The sequence below is a fragment of the Thalassophryne amazonica genome, chromosome 10 (genome assembly GCF_902500255.1).
Source record: "Thalassophryne amazonica chromosome 10, fThaAma1.1, whole genome shotgun sequence".
Taxonomy (NCBI): domain Eukaryota; kingdom Metazoa; phylum Chordata; class Actinopteri; order Batrachoidiformes; family Batrachoididae; genus Thalassophryne; species Thalassophryne amazonica.
The window spans coordinates 75,971,791-75,993,127 of NC_047112.1; the positions used below are offsets into that span (position 1 = coordinate 75,971,791).

The 21,337-nt window shown below is 42.2% G+C and overlaps 1 protein-coding gene across 2 annotated transcripts in view; it reads right to left on the reverse strand.

Moving 5' to 3' along the window:
* Positions 1-11,206: 11,206 nt before the first annotated feature.
* Positions 11,207-21,337, reverse strand: part of hapln4 (hyaluronan and proteoglycan link protein 4) — a 43,238-nt gene continuing 33,107 nt past the window's right edge. For both annotated transcript variants that reach the window (XM_034180296.1, XM_034180295.1), the window contains 5 exons: positions 20,638-20,827; positions 20,207-20,379; positions 19,969-20,084; positions 14,909-15,095; positions 11,207-11,883 (listed from right to left, as the gene is read on the reverse strand). In XM_034180296.1, coding sequence (XP_034036187.1) covers positions 11,498-11,883; positions 14,909-15,095; positions 19,969-20,084; positions 20,207-20,379; positions 20,638-20,827 — 1,052 coding nt within the window. In that variant the 3' untranslated portion in view covers positions 11,207-11,497. The remainder of the gene's footprint in view (positions 11,884-14,908; positions 15,096-19,968; positions 20,085-20,206; positions 20,380-20,637; positions 20,828-21,337) is intronic.

The window sequence follows — 21,337 nt, forward strand, 5'->3', positions numbered from 1 at the left end:
ACCCTGGGTCCCTCCTCTGCACATGTCCAAACCATCTCAATCTTGCCTCTCTGACTTTGTCTCCAAACCGTCCCACCTGAGCTGTCCCTCTGATATGTTCATTCCTAATCTTGTCCATTCTTGTCACTCCCAAAGAGAATCTCAACATCTTCAGCTCTGCCACCTCCAGCTCTGACTCCTGTCTTTTTGTTAGTGCCACTGTCTCTAAACCATATAACATAGCTGGTCTCACTACTGTTTTGTAAACTTTCCCCTTCACTCTTGCTGATATTTTTCGGTCACAAATCACTCCTGCCACCTTTCTCCACCCACTCCACCCTGCCTGCACTCTCTTCTTCACCTCTCTACCACACTCTCCATTACTTTGAACAGTTGACCCCAAATATTTAACTCATCTACTTTCACCACTTCTACTCCTTGTAACTGCACTATTCCACTGGGCTCCCTCTCATTCACACACATGTACTCAGTCTTGCTTCTACTGACTTTCATTCCCCTTCTCTCCAAAGCATATCTCCACTTCTCCAGACTAGACTCAACTTGCTCTCTACTCTCACTACAGATCACAATATCATCTGCAAACATCATAGTCCATGGGGACTCCTGTCTGATCTCATCTGTCAACCTGTCCATCACCACTGCAAACAAGGTTAGTCCTTACTGGCGTAAAGTGCCTTGATTCGACTTTCTTATGATCTGGTACTATATAAATATAATTATAAGTGAATAGTATATTGATGTGTATGTTTGTGTGTCGACATGTAGTAGTGAATTTATATTTATGTAAATATGACTGATTAGAATTGTTGGAATTGTACTAGCAGGGGTGGGCGCTAATAAGCTTTGCTTCAGCCCACACCCTTTCGGACTCACTAGTTTTGTCTGTGTTTGTTTGTGGAATTGTTCATTTTTTTCTATTTGAATATTTTGTGTGCCGAATTAAAAAAAACTAAAACTAAAAACTAAAAGAAAGGACTCAGAGCTGATCCTTGGTGTAATCCCACCTCCACCTTGAATGAGTCTGTCATTCCGACTGCGCATCTCACCGCTGTCACACTATTTTTGTACATGTCCTGCACTACCCTAACATACTTCTCTGCCACTCCAGACTTCCTCATACAATGCCACAACTCTTCTCTTGGCACCCTATCATAAGCTTTTTCTAAGTCCACAAACACACAATGTAACTCTTTCTGTCCTTCTCTGTACTTTTCCAACAGTATTCTCAGAGCAAACATTGCATCTGTAGTGCTCTTTCTCGGCATGAAACCATATTGCTGCTCACAGATCTTCACCTGTTTTCTAAGCCTAGCTTCTATTACTCTTTCCCGTAACTTCATGCTGTGGCTGATCAGCTTTATGCGTCTGTAGTTACTGCAGCTCTGCACATCACCCTTGTTCTTGAAAATAGGAACCAGCACACTTCGTCTCCACTCCTCAGGCATCCTCTCACTTTCCAAGATTTTATTAAACAATCTGGTTAGAAACTCTACTGCCATCTCTCCTAGACATTTCCATGCCTCCATTGGAATGTCATCTGGACCAACTGCCTTTCCACTCTTCATCCTCTTCATAGCAGCCCTCACTTCACCACCCTAACCTGCTGCACATCCTTTCCAGCTCTGTCCCTTTGTCTGGCCAATCGGTACAAGTCCTTTTCTCCTTCCTTACTATTCAACTTCTTGTACAGCTCACAATATGCCTTTTCCTTTGCTTTTGCCACTTCTCTTCTCACCTTACGCCACATCTCCTTGTACTCCTGTCTACTTTCTTCATCTCTCCGACTATCCCAAAACTTTTTCGCCAACCTCTTTCTCCTTATGCTTTCCTGGACCTCTTCATTCCACCACCAAGTCTCCTTGTCTTCCTTCCACTGTCCAGATGCCATACCCAGTACTGCCCTAGCTGTCTCCCTCACCACATCTGCAGTACTCTTCCAATTGTCCAAAATTGCTTCCCCTCCAACTAGTGCTTCTCTCACCTGCTCGCTGAATTTCACACAACAGTCTTCCTCCTTCAGCTTCCACCATCTGATCCTTTGTTGAGCTCTCTCTTCTTCTTCTTTACCTCTAAAGTCATCCTACAAACAACCATCCTATGCTGTCTAGTGACACTCTCTCCTGCTACCACCTTACAGTCTGTGATTTCTTTTAGCTTGCATCTCCTATAAAGAATGTAGTCCACCTGTGTGCACCTTCCTCCACTTTTATATGTTACCCTGTGCTCCTCCCTTTTCTTAAAGTAGGTATTCACCACAGCCATTTCCATCCTTTTTGCAAAATCAACTACCATCTGTCCTTCCCCATTCCTATCCTTGATACCATATCTACCCATTACTTCCTCATCACCTCTGTTCCCTTCACCAACATGCCCATTGAAGTCTGCTCCTATCACCACTCTTTCATGCTTGGGCACACTCTCCACCACCTCATCTAACACACTCCAGAAATCTTCTTTCTCCTTCATCTCACAACCTACCTGTGGGGCATATACACTGATGATATTCATCATCACCCCTTCAATTTCCAACTTCACACTCATCACCCTGTCAGACACTCGCTTAACCTCCAACACACTTTTAACATACTCTTCCTTTAAAATGACCCCAACACCTTCCCACACTCTATCTGTCCTCACCATGGTACAACAACTTGTACCCACCGCCGATGCTCCTGCTCTTACTTCCCTTCCACTTGGTCTCTTGCACACACAATATGTCTACCTTTCTCCTCTCCATCATATCAGCCAGCTCTCTCCCTTTACCAGTCATACTACCAACATTCAAAGTCCCCACTCTCATTTCCACCCTTCTAGTTTTCTTCTTCTCCCGCTGTTCGTGGCAACGTTTTCCTCCTCTTCTTCGTCGTCGTCTTCGCCCAGCAGTAGCCCAATTTCCACCGGCACCCTGTTGGGTAATAGCACCAGTGGCGGACGTTGTTAACCCGGGCCGCGACCGATCTGGTATGGGAATTCGATTCTGAGTCTGCATAGTTGGGTTGGCTTGTTTTATGCCGGATGCCCTTCCTGACGCAACCCTCCTCATTTATCCAGGCTTGGGACCGGCACTCAGAATGTACTGGCTGCACATCCCATGTGGTTGAGTTGAATGAAATTAATTTGTCCTCAACATTTTACACACAATACCCCATAATGACAATGTGAAAAGGTTGTTGTTGTTTTGTTTTGGGGGGGGTTAAATTTTTGCAGATTTACATAAAAAACAACTAAGAAATCATAGGTACATAGGTATTCACAGCCTTCACCATAAAGCTCAAAATTGAGCTCAGGTGCCTCCTGTTTCCACTGATCATCCTTGAGATGTTTCTACAGCTTAGTTGGAGTCCACCTGGGGTAAATACAGTTGATTGGATGTGATTTGGAAAGACACACACCTGTCTACATATAAGGTCCCACAGTTGACAGCACATGTCAAGCATGAAGTCAAAGGAATTGTCTGTAAACCTCCAAGACAGGATTGTCTCGAGGCACAAATCTGGGGAAGGGGACAAAAATATTTTTGCTGCTTTGAAGGTCCCAGTGAGCACAGTGGCCTCCATCATTTGTAAATGGAAGAAGTTTAGATCCACTGGGACTCTTCCTAGAGCTGGCCGCCCATCTAAACGGAGCGATCGGGGGAGAAAGGCCTTAATCGAGGAGGTGACCAAGAATCTGACAGTCACTCTGTCAGAGCTGTGGAGAGAGGAGAACTTTACAGAAGGACAACCATTTCTGCAGCAATCCACCAATCAGGCCTGTATGGTAGAGTGGACAGATGGAAGCCACTCCTTAGTAAAAGGCACATGGCAGCCCACCTGGAGTTTGACAAAAGGCACCTGAAGAACTCTCAAACCATGAGAAACAAAATTCTTTGGGCTGATGAGACAAAGATTGAACTCTTTGGTGTGAATGTCAGGCGTCATGTTTGGAGGAAACCAGGTACCATCCCTACAATGAAGCATGGTGGTGGCATCATGATGCTGTGGGGATGTTTTTCAGCAGCAGGAACCGGGAGACTAGTCAGGATTGAGGGAAAGATGAATGCAGCAATGTACAGAGACATCCTGGATGAAAACCTGCTCCAGAGTGCTCTTGACCTCAGACTGGGGCGACAGTTCTTTTTTTCAGCAGGATGTTGACCCTAAACATACAGCCAAGTTATCAAAGGAGTGGCTTCAGGACAACTCTGTGAATGTCCTTGATTGGCTCAGCCAGAGCCCAGACCTGAATCTGACTGAACATCTCTGGGGAGAACTGAAAATGGTTGTGCACCGACGGTCCCCATCCAACCTGATGGATGGGGAGAATGAATATTACAGTGTGAAAACAGTTAGCATAAGTCTGTCAAAATGATGTGGACTAGAAAAGTAAAAGAGAAGACATTTATTGGAGTAGAAAGTACAAATACCTACTGCAAAATGTAACTGAGTAAAATTTTAAAGTATACACTATTGATTCTATTTAAGTAAATTACAGATACATTAAAAAAATGTACTTAAGTACTGTAATGAAGGGTTGGTTCTTCATTACATTCCACCACTGCCCAATTGATGGAAGTCTGTCGTAGCGACGGAGAACTTTAATTCCTCGTGATGTTGCCCCCCGTGCACTCTTTCTTAATTTAACAGATGCTAAACAGTGCCCGCAAATGTTACACTTCTTCTTTGACATAATCAATGTGCATGCATTGTTTCAAAACAAAACGAATTCCAAAGCACTGTGAATATCTGTCTTTATTTTAGGAACAAAAAGGAGGATTTTGGGCCATTCTTTACACTTAAAGTGGGCCCCTTTTAGAGCACCTGCATGGCCAACTGTCCCTGTTGATTAATTATAGATGTTTCTATTTCATTTGTACTTCTGTGTTAATTCAGTGCAGCATTTGAAAAGAGTTGAACTGATGGTGACACACCAATGCAACAAAAGACTTGTCATTGCCATAGCAACTACAGCATGCAGTTGTATTTAAGTTCACAGCAAGAAATTCATCCCGATTTGCTGTGTGATAAATTGTATGTAAAAAATACGACCTATGTGTGCAATATTCACTAGTGTGCACAGCTGGTTTTGTGAAAAGCAAAATATGAAACTCCAAAATTATCTTGAGAGGAATTCAATGATTTGAATCATTTATTTTGCATGCTTGCACTGTTACGCTATTCCAGTGTGAATTTACTGACGCTAATTTAATAAGCAAAACCCTGCTGGATAGACAATGACATTCACAATTTATGATCATTCCTGCACTCTGCTTTTCAGTACTGAATTTCTTAAAATATTCAAAGGCTTTGAAAATGCCCAGGTACGTACCCTGTAAAATGCCTTGAGTGACTAGTTAGATGGATACATAGATAGGTACGGTGCATCCAGAAAGTATTCACGCTTCACTTTTTCCACATTTTGTTATGTTACAGCCTTATTCCAAAATGGAATAAATTCATGTTTTTTATTTTAAAAAAAATTCTCACAACACTCCATAATGACAACATGAAAGTTTTATTTTTTTTTCATTTATTATTATTTTATTTTATTTATTTATTTATTGTAAATTTATTTAAAAAAAAATCTAAGAAATCACGTGTCTATAAGTATTCACACCCTTTGTTTAATACTTTGTTGATGCACCTTTGGCAGCAATTGCAGCCTCAAGTCTTCTTGAATATGATGCCACAAGCCATATGCCTTTTACTAAGGAGTAGCTTCCGTCTGGCCACTCTACCATACAGGCCTGATTGGTGGATTGTTGCAGAGATAGTTGTCCTTCTGGAAGGTTCTCATCTCTCCACAGAGGAATGCTGGAGCTCTGACAGAATGACCATTGGATTCTTGGTCACCTCCTTGACTTAGGCCTTCCAGGGATAGGGAAAGTGATGGTCTAGTGGTTAAGGTGTTGGGCTTGAGTCCAGAAGATCATGGGTTCAAATCCCCGCCTGACTGGAAAATCACTAAGGGCCCTTGGGCAAGGCCTTTAATCCCCTATTGCTCCCGGTGTGTAGTGAGCGCCTTGTATGGCAGCACCCAGACATCAGGGTGAATGTGAGGCATAATTGTAAAGCGCTTTGAGCATCTGATGCAAATGGAACAGCGCTATATAAATGCAGTCCATTTACCATTTTATTTACCATTTTCCACCCTGATCACTCAATTTAGACGGGAGGCCAGCTCTCGGAAGGGTCCTGGTGGATCTTCTATTTACAGATGATGGAGGTCACTGTGCTCATTGGGACCTTCAAAGCAGCAGAAATGTTTTTGTACCCTTCCCCGGATTTGTGGCTTGAGACAATCCCGTCTCTGAGGTCTACAGACAATTACTTTGACTTTGTCATGGTCTGGGGCCAGCTGTTATGATTATGGACCTTTTTCTGTGTTCTGAGTCTCTATGCCATGTCTTATTATCATTGTCATGTTCATGTTATGTTTGGTTTTGTTTCATTTATTCTCTGTGTATCTCTTCTTTGCCACATATTTAGTTTTGCTTTATTGTTTATTATTTGCTTTCACTCTTGGTTCCTTAGTTGCTTTAGTTTTAGTTTCATTCTGTTTATCACATTTATATTATGCTTTAGTCACAGGGTTTTGTTATTTATCGTCAGTGTTTCTTATCTGATTATGTTCCATTTGTTATTTATTGCACTTTCTGTTTATCAGTTATCTTGTTTCATTAATTGCATTATTCTGTAGTCATCGGGTTTGTTTATTCTCTGTTTATCAGTAGTTTACTTTGGCTCATCTCATTTGTGATTTCAGTTATGCTTTTATGTCTGGTTTTGTTTTCAGTTCTCATGTTCATGCTCTGTCCTGGTTATAGTTGTATTTTAATCTGTCCATGGTTTCTGTTTTTGCAGCATCTTTTTGTTTGCCCCTGCACCAGCTCTTGTGTCTTCGTCTGTCACCATGACTCTTTTTGCTGTTTTCATCCACTTCCACTCTTGCACCTGCTCACGTGTCTTTGACTCTTTCATCACTCCACTCTGTTTTCCTACCTTCAATATCTTGCCCCATGTATATCTTTGTTCACTAGTCATGCCCCCTTCCAGAACTTTCACTGACACCTGCATCTTGTTTCACTAATTGCACCACCAGTTATTTAACCCCTCAAGTCTCACAGTTCACCGCCAGATTGTTGTCTTTGTACACTTTCCAGCCCTGTTCCTTGTTTTGTTCTTGCCTGTATGTATTTTGACTCGGCTGTTATGTGTCGACGCGGGTTGAGGAGCGGACCTGCGTCAGACGGAACCCAGCGCTACAAATAACCAGAAAAGCGGTTCCAAAAACAATATATTTATTACACCCACTGTGCATAAAAGGTGTAAAAACAAAAACAGCATCTCTCTGGTGGAGTGACTGTTGGCACGCTCTCCAGCGCCCGCAAGGATCAAAGCCCGGCGCTCCTGGACTCACTACCACCACCAAACACCCCCCAGGTGGACACGACAAACCGACTCTCTGTGAAGCAAAGAAGAGGTGAGGTAAGTCAGCAGTTACAACAATATCTTTCAAAAGACACACGCTATCAGCAACACATTCAGGTCTGTATCTTTTTTAACTTTATGCAAATGAGCAGCTTCTCACAACAAGTGGAGGATCACTTGTCCTGCACGCCACAGCAGTGAGAAGCAAACTGCACAATTCTCATCGCAATTCCAGTATACTGCGTAACAAAACACCAAGTTACTATCAACAATTAGTCGAACACTTAATCACCTTTGATGTGTGCTGACAGCATGTGTCCTCACCCTTCCTTGCTTCACGGGCTCGATGTGTCAAACCCAGGCGCGGTCCTCAGCGTCTCACAAACGGACATCACAAGGTCGAGTTCCCGGCAGTTCTGCTTGAATCACACATGCCTTAAATGCAGAACGCCATCCAATTATCTGCTTCAGCTGAAAGTCTTTAAGGTTGCATGTGAGCACCAGTCACAGGTGCTTCACATGATGTTGATGAGGGTGAGGACTCTTCAGCCAGCACCTTCTCCACAGAAGAATCAGTTTCCATGCCACCTGAAGAGCAAAGAAAAGAAAAGAACACCAAAACATCCAGCCACACCCCCCAACACACAACATCTGCCTTGTTTTTGACCTTGACTTTGCCTTTGCCTCTGATAGCTCTTACACCATGTTATTTGACCTGTGCCTGTTTTTTGTACCACGTCTCAGCCTCTTGTCCTTTTGCTACCTTTGCTTCGCTGCTGGACCACCCGTGTACTGAACCCCTGCCTGTTATTAAACCATTTGAACTTTATCAGTCTTGCAAGCTTGCATTTGTGTCCCGCTGGTTTGTGCCACGCCTGATAGACTTGGTTTGTGCTCTGACATACACTGTCAACTGTGGGACATTATATATATATATAGAGATAGGCCTGTCCCCTTCCAGATCATGTCCAATCAACTGAATTTACCCCAGGTGGACTCCAAAGTTCATGGCAAAGGTTGTTAATATTTATCTACATGTCATTTCTTAGTTATTATTTATATATATATATATATATATATATATATATATATATATATATATATATAAATTTGCAGACTTGTAAAAAAAAACTTTCACATTGTCATTATGGGGTATTGTGTGTAGAATTTTAAGGAAAAATGAATTTGCTCCATTTTTTGAATAAGGCTGTAACATAAAGATGTGGAAAGAGTGAAGCACTGTGAATACTTTCCAGATGCACTGTATTTGTAACTGCTCTGGAATAGATCAGTTGCGTAAAAAGGAAAACAAACTTGGCTGTGCTGTTTAAACTCCATATTTTAATTATTTTCAGAACATCCATTCATTCACTTGTTGCAAACATATATTCTGTGGTCAAGGTCAGTGCATATAAGTTGTTAAGTGCAATCACTAGTCTGGGTAGCATAGAAGTACAATGAAATAAACCACATTAATTCTCACTGTCTTTCTACTTATTCAGCCCCAGAAACTATTCTCAGCCTAACAGTTCATGCTTATTTTTAACCTAATGCTGCCATACAATAAAGCTCATTTTTAAATGAATAAAAGTGCAAATTTGTGCAATGTAGTGCAATGTTTACTACTTGGTCTGTTCAGCTATAAAGTTGGAGTGCCGTGTCTGACCTATATTTAATGAGAAAAACAAAAACATTCAAATATTGTTTTGTGCCAGAAGGTCATTAACCAGAAATGACAACCACAATATAACCATTATAACCAGTAAAATGACAGGAGAGACGACGCATCGTATCCTCACACTGGCTAATAACAACATCACCATGGCAACACGTGAGCGTGCACAAACAGTGGTGGGCTCACTTCAGCTAATCAGCTTTCAGCTAATTAGTGAAGTTAACTTTTTCATAGTTTTGCAGCTAACTTTGAAAACCAGTAACAGACCGATTAGCTTCCACTGGGCAACAAGCATCGCCTGCAGGAGCTCAGCCCGGAGTAAATGCATTCAAGTACAACTGACTGAATTCCGCCTTCCAACTTCTCGTTGAAACACTGAGGCACATGTGATGTCACTCCAGGAAGTCTTCCCTTCACTTGAAAGCACAGACACAGCACCTCTGATGCCTCGTCGTAGGTGCGTTGTGGCTGGGTGCTCAAATGAGAGAGATGATAGGCAAAATGTCAGCATTGCCCCGAACGTGGTAAAGCCACAAAATGCATCTACATTTGGAACATGCATTCTTCTGAGGATCGATTTTTGGAAGGACCCATGCTTTCCTCTGAAATGGGAAAAAGCATGACGGAAAAACATTGGTAAGTGCTTTATATTTCCAATCAACTTTTATTATTGTTGTTGTGTGTGTTGAGGTTAGATCCGGACACACATAACGTGACTTACGCACATAAAGATCATCCCTAACATCACACCTGCTGACCCCCACATTTAATCCACAGGGCACCACATTTCGTCCATAGCAGTGTGCTGCTCTGCAGCAGGCTGTCTCATCTCCAATGCACCTACATCATTCAGACATACCAGGGTCATACCATCCACACGGACAGTACGGCTCAGGTGGGCAGAGGCCTGCTCTAAGGCACCAGCTTGTCACAGCACGGCACAGGCCCGGTGTTGCTAACCAAACGGCTCCCCCTAAAAATCAGTCCCCCTGCCTTCACTGCGCATGCATCATTTCGGAGCGTCAGCAGCAATTCACCGATTATCACCTCGTTTCTGCTTCAAACTGCACTCCAATCATCATCTCTCTCAGTGACAGATATCTGAAGCTTTTACACAACAATCATTTCCAGATCAATTCAGCATTATTTCAAAGATGGGGGGCAATCAGACCGCCACAGCAGCACATCTGAGTCTGACTCATCTATCTCATCTAATAATCATTCTAAAGTCAGTTTCAAGCAGAAACGAGACGATAATCAGTGAACTGCTGCTGACGCTCTATAATTATGCGTGCACAGTGAAGGTAGGGGAACTGATTTTTAGGGGGACCATTTGGTTGGCGACACCGGTACACCTGCTCTCCAAACTCCTCAACCACCTGCTGCTTTTCATGTGAATTGAATGAATATATATATATATATATATATATATATATATATATATATATATATATATATATATATATATATATATATATATATATATATATATATATTAATTTAAAGAACTAAGGTGGAAAACCCCTTTTAAAAAAATAAAATGGGTATCTTATGGGTATCGACTGTTTTAGCACAGTGAGTCTATCTCTCTGACTTCATGCGCTTTTGCCTCAGCAGACCAAACACTGGCGCTTCAGGGATAATATTTCTGCCAAAATAATGTGTATTAGGACCACAATTGCACTTTAATAATTATGAAAATAATTTTTCCATGTTTCTTATTTATTAATATTTCTGTTGTTGTTGTGTTCTCTGAATAAACTATGTCGAATGTAAACTTCTGTTTAATTTCATTTGTTCATTTAATTATTTATGTACATTATTATGTACATTTTAATCAGCATCTGATATCTGATCAGCACACATTCTTTTTGAAAACCTACGTTTGCAACTGCAACATATTAAAATTTCAGTTCTTTAGCTCTGTTTTTCAGGGTTTTAGAGCCAAAAATAATTAAACCAAAGCTAAATTCACATAATGACAGTTAGCAGTTAGCATCAGTAGCTTCAGCGAAATATTTTATTGGTTGATCAGTTTAGCTTTATCAAAATTAACTTTCAAGTTAGCAGATTAGCAGTTATGGAAGCTAATGTTTAGGTTAACTGCACCCACCACTGCGCAGACACAAGTGAATAAGGGTTCACATGGCAGACAGCTAATCTGACGCATCTGAGCCTTAGCTTAAACCTTTACAGCGACAGATGTGCTAATGCCTCATAAGATGATGGACAGACTGGAGCATGAAGGAAAATCACTCCAATAAAGACATCAACTGTCATTTTACACAGTCTTGTTTGTGCTCTATGGAACATTTTGTCAGCGAGTGTTTGACTTTAAAAGCAATGAAGGAGGCTTGGCTGCCAGGCAACAGTTGTAGCAGTCAAATCTAGATTTCCTCTCACTTTGTGCATTTTAAATCACCCTGGTTGCATTCGTGGAGATGTTGTCGCTGCTGTGACTCCCCTTCAGCATCTCAGCGGGGAGCCCTGTCGTTTTTCCTGTACCATCATCCTTGGTCTTGCTGAAGCAATAAACCCCGTAGAGGCGGAATTTTTTATCGGGGAAGCCCAGGTGTCGTACGCCTGGTTGGGATCCTCCACAGCGGGACCGCGGGTTGACTATGGGATAGCGGATGCTGCCGTCCTCCAGCCAGCCGGCTTCACAACGGTCCAGCAGCTGGAACTTCCACGCGGCGTAAAGCTGACCCACTTTGGCCACCGACGATCCATTGCGAACACACGCCTTCACCGCCTCCGCGTAGTTCACCTTCTTGAATCGTTTGAGGAAGTACACTTTGCCTGAAGGGGATGGAGAAGAGAACCAAACAGCTCTGCTGTAAGAACACGAGAAATAATGACAAAGAGAAAATGTGCATTGTACAGGAGAGAAAGAGGAGAGAGTCCCTGAGACGAGCCCTGGGGATAGAGGCTGTCGGGTTTCCTGCCTGCATGCAGAATATGAATTCACTCCAACAACCAACTGGGCTGCTGCGCAACTTCAAAAGGTAACTGAAGTACTTCAAAAACTCCTCAACTTTTGCTTTCCTCTCACCTCTGCCTGGTCTCTTTGTTTGATTTGTAACAATTCACAATTTAACCAAATGTCAAGGATTGTAAAAAGCAGGTGGGTTAAAGAGCAACAACTGTTTTAATGAAAATCACACCCACAGCCTCAGTCTTGCACTTGGCTCAATGATTCTGCGCTTGTTTGTGTGAGTGGTGGCTATTAGACAAGAGGAAAATTAGCTTACAGCTCCCCAGATAAGACTCAGTAAATATCTTCCAGCTGGCCTGCAACAGCATCGGTCAGACACACTCCTGAAACCTCCTGCCTACAACAGACTGCACACAATAAATTAACACACCAGGGAAGCTGTTTTTCCATCCGTACCATACAACCCAAGGAGAAGCATTAGCAACACTTCTTTTTTAATTGCAGATTTTACCAAGATGGTTAACTGGAAGGGCAGTCAGATACATACAGTAGTGTTCAGAATAATAGTAGTGCTATGCGACTCTAAAGATTAATCCAGGTTTGGAGTATATTTCTTATTGTTACATGGGAAACAAGGTACCAGTAGATTCAGTAGAGTCTCATAAATCCAACAAGACCAAGCATTCATGATATGCACACTCTTAAGGCTATGAAATTGGGCTATTAGTAAAAAAAAGTAGAAAAGGGGGTGTTCACAATAATAGTAGCATCTGCTGTTGACGCTACAAACTCAAAACTATTATGTTCAAACTGCTTTTTTAGCAATCCTGTGAATCACTAAACTAGTATTTAGTTGTATAACCACAGTTTTTTATGATTTCTTCACATCTGCGAGGCATTAATTTTGTAGGTTTGGAACCACGATTTTGCTCATTTACTAGTGTGCTTGGGGTCATTGTCTTGTTGAAACTCCCATTTCAAGGGCATGTCCTCTTCAGCATAAGGCAACATGACCTCTTCAAGTATTTTGACACATCCAAACTGATCCATGATACCTGGTATGCGATATATAGGCCCAACACCATAGTAGGAGAAACATGCCCATATCATGATGCTTGCACCACCATGCTTCACTGTCTTCACTGTGAACTGTGGCTTGAATTCGAGTTTGGGGGTCGTCTCACAAACTGTCTGCGGCCCTTGGACCCAAAAAGAACAGTTTTACTCTCATCAGTCCACAAAATATTCCTCCATTTCTCTTTAGGCCAGTTGATGTGTTCTTTGGCAAATTGTAACCTCTTCTGCACATGTCTTTTATTTAACAGAGGGACTTTGCGGGGGATTCTTGCACATAAATTAGTTCACACAGGCGTCTTCTAACTGTCACAGCACTTACAGATAACTCCAGACTGTCTTTGATCATCCTGGAGCTGATCAATGGGTGAGCCTTTACCGTTCTGGTTATTCTTCTATCCATTTTGATGGTTGTTTTCTGTCTCTGGTTTGTTTTTGGTTTGTTTGTTTTGTCCATTTTAAAGCATTGGAGATCATTGTAGATGAAAAGCCTATAATTTTTTTCACCTGCGTATAAGTTTTCCCCTCTCCAATCAACTTTTTAATCAAACTACGCTGTTCTTCTGAACAATGTCTTGAACATCCCATTTTCCTCAGGCTTTCAAAGAGAAAAGCATGTTTAACAGGTGCTGGCTTCATCCTCACACAGGGGACACCTGATTCACACCTGTTTGTTCCACAAAATTGACGAACTCACTGACTGAATGCCACACTACTATTATTGTGAACACCCCCTTTTCTACTTTTTTTACTAATAGCCCAATTTCATAGCCTTAAGAGTGTGCATATCATGAATGCTTGGTCTTGTTGGATTTGTGAGAATCTACTGAATCTACTGGTACCTTGTTTCTCATGTAACAATAAGAAATATACTCAAAACCTGGATTAATCTTTTTGGTCACATAGCACTACTATTATTCTGAACACTACTGTACCTCCACCAAGGTCCCACAATCCCCTTTAAAATCCAAACCAAATGGGCGACGTGGGCCAGTCCTGTCTGAGAATACTTTTTTGTGCACCAGATCCAGAGAATCCTCAACATACACCTCCGTCTTGATCACTTACCTTTGTTTCTTTTTATTGATCTGTAATCTTCCTGACGTTTTACACTTATTGTTTAGCTTTGATCTTGATCATTAACCTTTGATTTTGATCACTAATCTTTGATGCTGAATGCTGATTTCTTTATATTTGTCACAAATCTTTGATCCTGATCTCTTCTTATTCTCATCCCTTGGAAGCGCCGTCAACTTTGTGCTTTTCTGGAAAAAAAAAATCAGCTTGAACTTGTTGATCATGTATAGTTACAGTTTCACAGAATAGTTAGTCATTTTCTTTGATTGTTCAATCTTCCAAGGAGCCCTCCTTAGAGGACAGAACATGGGCAGTGATCCTTGGGTAATTATAGTCTGAAACTATGGTCCTAATTAGTCCTGGCCATATAAATCTGCCTGCTGTTTCCCCCAAGTTAATTTGAGCTCAGCAATCTGGAGGTGGCCTGTGTGATGGAGACATTGGCAGCGGGAATTCAATGTAAATCAAAGAATCAGGAGATAAAAGGGGAGTTTTGGCTACCCTGAGGAGACCACGGTCCTTCCACGGCGGCATCAATGCAGCCTGATCTAAATCCAATGGCCTAAAGCCTGTGAAATCTCAGAGTTCAGAAACATTTCTGCACGATACGATTCTGTTCTCTTTAACCACATACTGGACATTGGTTTGAATATTGATACTTAGCACTGTGATTATGCAGAAACTGTTTCTAATCTTCACGCTCATTCCCTTGCACACATCCATGGCTCTTTTTCTCACCATAGAGCTTTGAAGTGAAGCAGAATGCATCATAGCGCTCGTCCTCCTTGTGCCTGTAGCCATAGTTACGAACACCAGCGGGGTTGTCCTTACGGCCACACTGGTCTCTGGGATGAGAGATGGGGTACTGGACTGATCCATCCTCCAGCCATCCGGCATTACACCAATCTAGGCCTTCCAGCCAAGCCTGTGGAAGGAGGAATCCTCCTGGATTAAAGCCATTATTGAGAGAAAAATATTGAATTATGTAAACAGCATATAAATTTAGTCTATTTAAAGTAGTAGAACTCAGCCACATGGGCTGTGAAGCCAGTACACTCTGAGTGTCAGTCCCAAGCCCAGATAAATGAGGAGGGTAGAAGGAGGCAGGGCGTTAACCTTAAAGTTTGTCAAATCTCACCACATGGGGTGTGCAGCCAATACAGGCTGAGTGCTGGTCCAAACCCCGGATAAATGAGTAAGGTTGCATCAGTAAGGGCATCTGGCAAAACACAAGCCAAAAAAACATGCACAGTACAAACTGAATTTCCATTCCGGATCGGTCAAGGCCTGGGTTAACAACAACAGCCACCAGTGCTGTTGCCAACAGGGTGCTGGCGGAAACTGGGCTACTGCTGGGGAAAAAGAGGAGGAGAACATGTCCACAGACAGCAGGAGAAGAAGAAAACTAGAAGGGTGGAAGTGAGACTCAGGACTTTGAATGTTGGCAGTATGACTGGTAAAGGGAGAGAGCTGGCTGATATGATGAGGAGGAGAAAGGCAGACATGTTGTCTGTGCAAGAGTCCAAGTGGAAGGGAAGTAAGAGCAGGAGCATAAGTGGAGGGTTCAATTCATTGTATCATGGTGAGGATAGGAAGAGAAATGGTATTGGGGTCATTTTAAAAGAAGAGTATGTAAAGAGTCTGTTGGAGATTAAGCGAGTGTCTGAAATGGTGAGGAGTGTGAAGTTGGAAACTGAAGGTGTGATGATGAATATCATCAGTGCATAAGCCCCACAGGTAGGTTGTGAGACAAAGGAGAAAGTAGATTTCTGGAGTGAGTTAAATGAGGTGGTGGAGAGTGAACTCAAGCATGAAAGAGTGGTGATAGGAGCGGTCTTCAATGGGCATGTTGGTGAAGGGAACAGAGGTGATGAGAAAGTAATGAGCAGATATGGTATCAAGGACAGGAATGTGCAAGGACAGATGGTAGTTGATTTTGCAATAAAGATGGAAATGGCTGTGGTGAATACCTACATTAGGAAAAGGGAGGAGCACAGGGTGACATAAGAGTGGAGGAAGGTGCACACAGGTGGACTACATTCTTTATAGGAGATGCAAGCTAAAAGAAATTTAAGACTGTAAGGTGGTGGCGGGAGAGAGTGTAGCTAGACAGCATAGGATGATGGTTTGTAGGATGACGTTTATAGGTGAAGAAGAGAGTGAGAGCTCAACAAAGGATCAGATGGTGGAAGCTGAAGGAAGAAGACTGTTGTGTGAAATTCAGTTAGCAGGTGAGAGAGACACTGGGTGGAGGGAAGCAGTTTTGAACAACTGGAAAAGTACTGCAGATGTGGTGAGGGAGACAGCTAAGAAGGTACTGGGTGTTACACCTGGACAGTGGAAGGAAGACAAAGAGACTTGGTGCTTGAGCAAAGATATCCAGGAAAGCATATGGAGAAAGCAGTTGGCAAAAAGAATTTGGATTGTCAGAGATATGACGAAAGTAGACAGGAGTACAAGGAGGGGCATATGGTGAGCTAGACAAGAAGGTGAACAGTAGGAAGGAAGGAAGGACTAAAGAACAGTAAGAAATCTGCCTCTGAGGGCCTCTATGCGCCACTATTCTCCCACGTTTGTTGAATAACTCCATTCGTGCCAAAAACAAACACGCTACATGACTTATTATTCATTGTTCATTATTCAGTGTGACCATGGAAATAGAGACCTGGAATGGACGTCACGTGACTAGCGGCGTGCCGCACGGCAGCCATTAGTAAGGGTGAAGAGAGTGCCTTGAGCCAGTTAAGGCACACTGTTGAACAAAAGCGAAATGAGGGGAAAAAAGGCAGCCAGTGCTTCACCATCAACTGCACCAACTACACTCAACAAAAATATAAACGCAACACTTTTGGTTTTGCTCCCATTTTGTATGAGATGAACTAAAAGAACTAAAACTTTTTCCACATACACAATATCACCATTTCCCTCAAATATTGTTCACAAACCAGTCTAAATCTGTGATAGTGAGCACTTCTCCTTTGCTGAGATAATCCATCCCACCTCACAGGTGTGCCATATCAAGATGCTGATTAGACACCATGATTAGTGCACAGGTGTGCCTTAGACTGCCCACAATAAAAGGCCACTCTGAAAGGTGCAGTTTTATCACACAGCACAATGCCACAGATGTCCCAAGATTTGAGGGAGCGTGCAATTGGCATGCTGACAGCAGGAATGTCAACCAGAGCTGTTGCTTGTGTATTGAATGTTCATTTCTCTACCATAAGCTGCCTCCAAAGGCGTTTCAGAGAATTTGGCAGTACATCCAACCAGCCTCACAACCGCAGACCACGTGTAACCACACCAGCCCAGGACCTCCACATCCAGCATGTTCACCTCCAAGATCGTCTGAGACCAGCCACTCGGACAGCTGCTGAAACAATCAGTTTGCATAACCAAAGAATTTCTGCACAAACTGTCAGAAACCGTCTCAGGGAAGCTCATCTGCATGCTCGTCGTCCTCATCGGGGTCTCGACCTGACTCCAGTTCGTCGTCGTAACCGACTTGAGTGGGCAAATGCTCACATTCGCTGGCGTTTGGCACGTTGGAGAGGTGTTCTCTTCACGGATGAATCCCGGTTCACACTGTCCAGGGCAGATGGCAGACAGCGTGTGTGGCATCGTGTGGGTGAGCCGTTTTCTGATGTCAATGTTGTGGATCGAGTGGCCCATGGTGGTGGTGGGGTTATGGTATGGGCAGGCGTCTGTTATGGACGAAGAACACAGGTGCATTTTATTGATGGCATTTTGAATGCACAGAGATACCGTGACGAGATCCTGAGGCCCATTGTTGTGCCATACATCCAAGAACATCACCTCATGCTGCAGCAGGATAATGCACGGCCCCATGTTGCAAGGATCTGTACACAATTCTTGGAAGCTGAAAATGTCCCAGTTCTTGCATGGCCGGCATACTCACCGGACATGTCACCCATTGAGCATGTTTGGGATGCTCTGGACTGGCGTATACGACAGCGTGTACCAGTTCCTGCCAATATCCAGCAACTTCGCACAGCCATTGAAGAGGAGTGGACCAACATTCCACAGGCCACAATTGACAACCTGAACAACTCTATGCGAAGGAGATGTGTTGCACTGCATGAGGCAAATGGTGGTCACACCAGATACTGACTGGTATCCCCCCCCCCCCAATAAAACAAAACTGCACCTAGTGGCCTTTTATTGTGGACAGTCTAAGGCACACCTGTGCACTAATCATGGTGTCTAATCAGCATCTTGATATGGCACACCTGTGAGGTGGGATGGATTATCTCAGCAAAGGAGAAGTGCTCACTATCACAGATTTAGACTGGTTTGTGAACAATATTTGAGGGAAATGGTGATATTGTGTATGTGGAAAAAGTTTTAGATCTTTGAGTTCATCTCATACAAAATGGGAGCAAAACCAAAAGTGTTGAATTTATATTTTTGTTGAGTGTACAAAAACAAATTCTCAAATACTAAAATGAACTGCACAATAGCCTTAATGTAATTATGTAAAATAAATGTCTATTTTACAGTCGTTATGTCGCAATTTAATATCGATATACTGAGACTATAACTCAATGCCATAAGTTCTTTTCATTAAGCTGCGTTCACATGCATACAAATACGGAAACAAAAATGTTTAAATATATTTATGTATATATACTTGCAGTTGTTGTTTAATATCATATGTACATGGTGGTCACAGGCGGCATTTAAATTTTAACAGTGTGGTTGGGGGGATGGAGGAGGTACTTTTTACCCTGACTGAGCGTCAAAAGTCATAAATTCTGAATGGCTTTATATCTACTTGTAATAAAATGTTAGTAAAAATCATATATGTTGTCATTAAAAGACTAGCAATATTATTACAGTGGAAAAAGCAGCAAGGTAAATGAGCACAATGGCAAGGCATACTTCAGATTTATATTTTAATACATAAGGATTGTTTATCCAGGCACGTATGGGTTCATTAGAGCTTTTAATCAGCTTGAATACAACTTATAAGGCCTCATTTATAAAAATCCATCGAGAATTATGATGACAGGAAAAAAAAAACATCACAGTAAATGAACAGAATGGCATATTTTCCCCTAATTTCCACACTTTACATAAAACATTTTTTTTCCACCTAGGCATGTATGGGTTCATTAGAAAGAGCAATTAAAGGGCTTTAAAACAAAAAAAACTTACTTTTATTAAAATCTGTTAATAAATAGTGACAATAGAGCAAGAAAAGCAGCACCGTTTGTTATAATTTCCCCAAATTTCTGCATTTTACATAAAAGTTTTTTTTTCACCCACACATGCATAGGTTGATTGGAAAGGGCTTTAAAACAAGCCTACATTTATTAAAATCTGTTAAGAAATAGTGACACTAGTGCAAAAAAAGCGGTCAGTTTATTATTGATGATCTGCACATCTCCACCCTTAGTAATGGTGCCTTCCTGTCCTGAGTGACGTTAATAGATTGAGGCACGCACGTCCATTCCAGGTCTATATTTCCATGGGTGTGACCAGGGCTTTAGTTTCTACATGCACAGATGTAGAATTGTCTGACTTTTGTGATGGTTAACATGAACATGGTCCACAATTCTACACACACTGTTGCCAAGAAGCGCTCTGAACCCACACACGGGGAACAATTTAGGGTTCATTGCCCTCCATGCTCAAGGACACTTCAACATATAGGCAGGAGCAGCCAGAAAACTAATAAAATTCCTACTGGTGATGTGTGAGTTTTATCCTCCTCTCATCTACATTAAACATTCTTGAATCTCCATGACTGGACCATAGAGTTGACGTGACCTCACCTTATGAAGCTGAGAGTGAGAGGCCAGAATAGCATCCTGCTGTTTGCAGATGTCCTCAGCCTGGTGGTAGTTTAGTTTATATCGCCCCTCACGAGGGTAGTAGGGAAATACCACTCCTGTATTTGGACACAAACAGTAACGTGTAGCACAATACATTAATATATGATGACGTTCAATCAAATATTAGACTGGAAACTCAACAAAATAAAATAGCTTCCAGCTGCTTTTAAATCCCCACCTTCCAAGTCAAGGTTGACAAATCCCGTGTCATCTTCCATGTCATTAGTGACCTCACATTCATAGCGTCCGTAGTCCTCCAGTGTGACATTTTGGATGATCACTGAGGCATCACCCGGTCCTGCTTGCTCCAAAAAAACACGGCCCCGGTACGAGCCGAACGCTCGCTGCCGTCTGAAAATATTTCAGAGAATTTGTTTCTAAAATTTACAAACCTTCAGTTGAAGAAAATCTATACTCTATGAAATAGCTTCTTTTATAGTGAGGACCAAAAGAAAGACCAATATATTCATCATTAACAAGATATTAATTTCATGGAAGAGTGATTTATAAATACATTCTGAGAAACAAAAGTGTGCAGTAAAATTAACTCAGTTCCCAAAGTGGGATGTCCCCTAGAACTGAAGTCAACACTGATTAATCCATAATTACCGTCCAAGTGCCACAAAGACATCCTGAAACTGCAGAGCATCAGTCACCTTGGTCCACTTAATCCGGATTGGGACAGGGTCAATGGTCTCTGGCTCATGGTGGAATCTGCAGGGTAGAGTGATGGAGCCACCGCGGTGCGTCACCACTTTACCAGGAGCTGTCTGCACAATCACAGCCCCGGTGTCATCCTCTGTGAGGAGAAAGAGAAGAAGGGAAGCAGTGTAATCATCTTACTGTGCTCTGTCTTCCACACACTGCAAAACAGCACACTCTGCGGGACAAATGTCATCGCCAGTTTCCAACCAATGCTCTTGTCATTTTCACAGTCAGCACCCACTATCCTAAAATGCCAAGTCTGCGTGTGCCAATCTGTGCACCCACAGACATGTTGGTCTTCCAAAGTGCTGTTAAGTGCAGTGCTGGTACATCAATATCCTGAGAGGGAAGCGAGCAGATGCACCGTATGTATCAACAACAACCTGATCTAAACTCGAATGTGGAGTTTTTCTACTATATATATATATTATAGAGTGAGAGAGAGACAGCGAGCACAATATTCAGATATGCCTGACAAAGGCAAAGGGTTCACAACACTCATGCGCTCTGCTTTTACATACAGGGATTGTGTATTTGAGCATCAAACTACAATGACAATGAGACTGAATTGAAAAATTCAAAAGTGAAATGAAAATGAACACTA